The sequence below is a fragment of the Rhagoletis pomonella genome, unplaced genomic scaffold (genome assembly GCF_013731165.1).
Source record: "Rhagoletis pomonella isolate Grant_MI unplaced genomic scaffold, Rhpom_1.0 Rhpom_scaffold_10057, whole genome shotgun sequence".
NCBI classification, from domain to species: Eukaryota; Metazoa; Arthropoda; class Insecta; order Diptera; family Tephritidae; genus Rhagoletis; species Rhagoletis pomonella.
The window spans coordinates 1-5,857 of record NW_023468585.1 but is presented as its reverse complement, the minus strand read 5'-3'; the positions used below and the strand labels follow the sequence as shown (position 1 = coordinate 5,857).

Below are 5,857 nucleotides of genomic sequence, written 5' to 3'. Positions count from 1 at the left end.
AGCCAGAAAATTACTTTTTTCTTTTGCTTCATCTTGTCAGATCTTGTGTAGTTGGATCATGATAAACTATACAAACTTTACTGTGGGCAGTTCGGTTGTATTCATAATTCAATAATACAAGGTTAGATAATTATTGACAGCTGCGGTGTGAGTGTATTGCAACTGGAAAGTAGTTTATTGATAGTGTAACGGCCAAGTTACTGGAAATCCTTCCTCAATTTAAGCATGAACCAAAAATACAAGATCACGTAAGAACGCGACGTTGTATTTGTAACTGGTTTTGAGAAAAAAGTTTGCGAAAGCGGGTTCGTCAGCTGAGCGTTTGTTTACATCACAAGCACAACTATTTTACACTTTTATTTAAGTAAAGATGAGTTAATTCAACATGACAACACATTTTTAAGCATTTTATTGCATCAAGTTACCTAAATTGTGCGCTTAAAGTGGCTGACAATAATTTTGGCTAATTTTGGTTTTCGTGGTTTTCTTTGCTTTGTTTACTTTTCGCTCGTTTTCCAGTGAAACAAGATGGCGTAGAACCCGCTAAAAAATCGACTTTTTTCATTCTCTTGTTCTTACGTGATCTTGTGTCTTTCGTTCATGCAATTTAATGCAGCGTTTTTGCTGCATTTAAAATGCAACATTTAGCACTTTCGAACATATGTTTTCGAAGAGCGTACATGCTACCGCATTTAGCAAATGTACATTTACGCGAGTTCGAAATCGTATGCTTTTGACAAACAGCCGTGTTCCAGTCGCTTATTCAGATCCGTAACTATTACGATCAATTCTCACGCAGAAGATAATGTGCAAAAACTCTACTGAAAAGGAAAAAATAAATTTTAAACCAAAACTTCAATACAAAAATTTGAATTGTTTTAACCATGACCGACCATTTGTTTATGTATATATTCATTTGTCGGTGCTGTCAATTAAAATTTCCTCACTTAATTAGGAAACAAAACAAACAGAATTGATCACAAATTGATCCAGATTTCTATCAGCATCACATCGATATTGAATTTTCTTAAATTTTCTTTATCCAAATAATGTAAAATAATAAATGAAATCTCGATCGGCGATCACTGAAACGCAGCTAGCCACTGTATACTCGAAAATGCAATGTTGCAACTTTTTCTCATTAAACCATGTTCGAATCGTGGAAGTTTTGGAAGATCACAGGGTTGCTTTTGGCATTTAGATTCTTAATGCAAAAATGGAGTTGCATTTAGGTGACGATTTTGTATGGATAAATGTACATTTAGAGTAGCATTTAGAGCTAAATGCGCTAAATGTGCTTTTACGCGTAAGCAAAAACAGCCCATAAGTGCATATCAGCAAGTGGCTACACTAAGCGCCCTGTCACACGGTCAGTAATTATCACGATATTTGGATCGCGATCCATATTGATGGATTGATGGATCGAGCACGAATGCTACATGCTCAATATTTATCGCGTCAGTATTTGTATAATTTTTGTGCTGAACGCTTATTATGATGCAAGAAAGTATTTCTATTTTGTATGAATAATTTGCAGATACTGCATTCCACAATTATTTTAAAATTCCCCGTGTTAAATAAACTTTTTTCAATTTGTTTTGAAAGTTTTTAAGCAGCGAGAACGGAAGCATAGCGAATACGTTTTCGATGTTCGCATTATGAGAGTCCAAGATGTACTGACGAGATGTATGGATAGCGTTTTGTAAGTGCTACAGGGTCAATATATATTGACAATATTGCGATCCGCGATCCAGATTTCAAAAATTTTAGAAATTTTGCGATATGGATCACGATCCATAAATACTGCATGCTACACCGTCAATAAATATCGCGATACTTGGATCACGTTAATAAATACTGACCGTGTGACAGTGCACTAAAAATGCATATTTGACAGGTTGAAGTGAAGTTTACTTATGTGTTGTTGTGTTCGTACGCCGCGATGTTTGTCAGATGATAATTTGCACAACCAAAGTAATAAATGTGCAATGTTTAATTAACTGCAGGCGTAATTTTTTGCAACGTGTTTGTGTAGAATCTTAAAAAATCCAGGCGAGCTAATTGCTACCATTCCGTTAAGAGATTTCTCGTATAAAAAGTTGTTTGTTGGCATCAATGAACATGAAGTGTCTGCGGGCAATATCGATAAAATACAACAGTATCCAATTAATCGTAGAAAATTTTGTAAACATACTAAAATCAAATTTTAATTAAATGCAGGCTTATAAAGCTCGGTTTTAATTAAATTACTAATGTTTGTGGTTCATTTGTTAGTTAATGTGAGTGCGTCAGTTGTGTGAAAAGTGTTTTACGAAGGACTTAAATAATCTATAAGTGATACTTATTGTTTGCATTGCATTGTCAAGAATACCTTAATTATAGATTAAATATGGCTGAGGCGGCAGCGAATGATCAAATTCATGGTTATCATGATGTAAGTAGGAGTCATATATTTGAATATAGCAAGAAATTATATATTTTACTATTTCGTTGAAGGTTTAGCATAGTATTTATTTTGTAATGCAAGACTTCGATTCTTGTGGAAAACTGCGATTCATTCACAATGGTACATAAAGAATTACTTATAAGATCCACTCCCTTTTCTTCCCAACCACTTAAAAAAGAAGGAATTTGCAACAAGTGTACAAATGAGCATACTGGTAATGTTCTGGTGTATAAACAACAGCTTCTTCAGATACATATCGTTACCTTCATATAGAAAGGCCCTAACTTATTTTCTTTTGAAAGCCAGCTCTGTACAAAAGTCGGCACTTTATTCGCTGAAAAGACAATAGAACTTAAAATCGACCACTTCTTTGTTTATTCAAAATCCAGTTTCATGAAACCTAATTAAGGCAGTTTGGTCTAAATATGTCATTGGCCTACCAATGGTGACTATGCAGAGGTAGGTATATAAAAATAACTTTCGGTGCAACCTAGATTCGATCCCTAGTCTGAACAACATCCAAAATTTGTTTTTTTTTTTTAAAGCGGTTGGCCCTCTGGAGACAATTGCCCGTTCGGAGTAGAACTACCCGTCCCTCAATTTGTAGAACAAGAAGCTCTTCCAACACCCCCGGCCAAATGAGTATGCCATAGACACGAATCCTTTTAAAGTCGCTCTGACAATAGTTGTGTTTTTTTACAAATTATCCAGTAATTTGCCAGCAACTCTCCAGTAACTTTATTTCTAAGAATTCGCTCTCATAGAAAAAATTTGCAAAAAAGTACGTGAACGCTTTTCCAGTAATAAGGTTCGTTCGCGTAGCTGTTAATTGTTCATGTTTAACCAAAACTTACAGGTTTTTGCGTTCGCGTACGCAAAAAACTTGCAAAGTAGGGGAAATTGAGAGAGCAAAATGACATTTCATTTTGAGGGGAAGCTGTTAGTTTCTGTTGGAAAAATTTTTGCCAACAGCAATTTGCCAACAGGGAAACAGCTGATCAAAAACAGCTGGTTGGCATTTACGCAAATCACAAAATTTAATTTGATGGTTTGGAAGATAAAAATTACAAAATGCGACTAATTAAACTTGTAAGAAATAAGTAGTTATTTGTTTAATCAATAAACTGTGTCAGTATAACACTTTGCGATGACTTTTCGTACGTTTTAAATTTTACACTTTTGTATGTAAACAAAAATTATATCAGCTGTTCGTCTAACTTGCAAGTTTCTGCAAATTTTCTGTTCGCGTACTATTTTGGATATTTCTCTCTCGTGAGCGAACAGATGACATTTCGCCGGAATTTGGCAGTTGGTTGGTTTCTGTTGGAGATTTTAAACGAACGCACCTATAATTTGCAAGTTTCATGAACAGCTGATAAATTTGTTGTTTATTCGCAGCAAATTCCTAATAAAACAATATATTTTATATTTAAATAGGTTTATTTTGTGAAACTCAGCAATAAAAACCCACAAACAGTTTCCTTATTGGTTTAAATTTCATCCAGCAACATGCGATCAGCTGCTTTGCGTACTGGCAAATTCTTACAAGTAAAAATTTATCCAGTAAAATCCAGTAAAAATTTGCAACTTCAACTGTCATTTTTCGCTCTCAATTTCCCCTACTTTGCAAGTTTTTGCGTACGAAAACGCCAAAACATGAAAATTCGTAAAAACTTTTACTGGATTTTACTGGAAATGAGTGATACCGTCAGCAAAAAAAAATCAATAATCAACTACAAACTTGCACTTTATTGTACTAGAATTTAATAAGCTATAAATCTGCATGCCAAAAATTACCCTAGAAATTAAAATTAAAATGCTTGGAATTGGGATGAAAAGTTTGAGGAATTTTTATGCTTTTTGTACATAGTCTGAAATTTGGATTTATATGGCATTTGTTAGATGAAGAACAAACAAACAAAAGAAAAATAGTCAAAACTGTTCAGAATGTTGAGGTGCTATCGTTTTGTCGCGGGTTGTACATATATACATACATACCTTTGTATTTTGAATTAAGCATACATATTTTGTCTATAACCTGGGGATTGGAGCAATCTTTTGAAAACAGACCTAAAATACATATATTTCCAGCGAAAAGGCTTGAAATAATATGCTAATTAGAAGTAGAAACTTATAACTTGATTACTCAACGATTTTTAATGCATTTGCAATAACAACAAACAGTATATCTATTATAACCTATGGCTAAATTGTTTAATTTTATTGCTTATTGTGAAATTCTAATCTTATTTTTATTTATCTACATTTTTATGTATATTTCAGAATGACTCGAGTGATACATGCCATTTACGTATTATAATTATTAATGGAAAATCTTTAGCGAAAAAGGACATTTTTGGAGCAAGGTAAGATTTTATTACTAAAGAAAACAATTTTAAGCCTGTAGTTGTAAATGAAAGCAACTTTCTATTTAAAACCAAACCTTTGTTTAGCAAGGGGGAGATTCTGTACCAAGTTAGCGATACTCGAAAATAGAAATAGGAGTAATTTTATAGAGAATAGAAAATAAGAGTAATTTTACAGAGAATAGAAAATAAGAGTAATTTTAAGTTTCAAAGCAATTTTGTTTTCGTTTATTTAAAAATATATATATAGATATGGATCGTGCTATAACCACGACCATCAGAATTCGAAGTCTCAAACTTCGTACAAAATTCAGAAGAAAAATCAGCAAATTTTCTTCGAATTTTTAATTCTTAATCCGTTTTTTTTTTAATCTTAGGTACAGATAACATAATTTTAGTGTAATAAAGTGCAAGTTTTGACTTTTAATAATCTTTTTTATGGTCTTGTGCATTTACTCCCATAAAAAGGGAATGCGAGGAACATAAGAAGGACCCTCATCAATTAAAAATAGTTTTAATAACAATGACTCTAGGGGCACCTGGCTAAAAAGTAAACTAGACTCAATGTCTAATTATGTATTTTCAACATTTTTAAATAGCGAATGTCAATTACCAATTACCGACTCATTTACGATTTGTTAAAATATAACTCTCCATTTTCTTATAGTGATCCATATGTAAGGATTGATTTAAATACAATTAATGGTGATATAAATATAGATTCAGTTTTGACGAAGACCAAAAAGAAGGTAAACTATTTAATACACATATTTATTTTTTCAATCATTTTATTGTCGTTTTCAACAATTATTAATTATCGATAAAATTGCTAAATTTGATTTGTTAATAAATCTATTAAAAATATAGCAAAAACAAATAAATTACTTCTATTTATTTTATTTCAATTATCTTAAAATTTCTTATAGACTCTCAACCCAACTTGGAATGAAGAATTCGTATTCAGGGTGAGTAAAAAAATTTCGCTAAATTCTGCTTTATTTTCAAATAAAGAAATTCTGAGCATTGATTAAGCAATTTGTTAATC

The 5,857-nt window shown here is 32.2% G+C and overlaps 1 protein-coding gene across 1 annotated transcript; it reads left to right on the top strand.

Annotated features, from left to right (window-relative positions):
• Positions 1-1,904: 1,904 nt before the first annotated feature.
• Positions 1,905-5,781, top strand: LOC118756373 (E3 ubiquitin-protein ligase Nedd-4-like; the record flags this gene model as incomplete). Its single annotated transcript, XM_036491139.1, is given in 4 exon segments — positions 1,905-2,434; positions 4,730-4,812; positions 5,480-5,561; positions 5,739-5,781. Coding segments are annotated over 4 exon segments (253 nt in total), but the record flags the coding sequence as incomplete, so codon positions are not given.
• Positions 5,782-5,857: the final 76 nt, after the last annotated feature.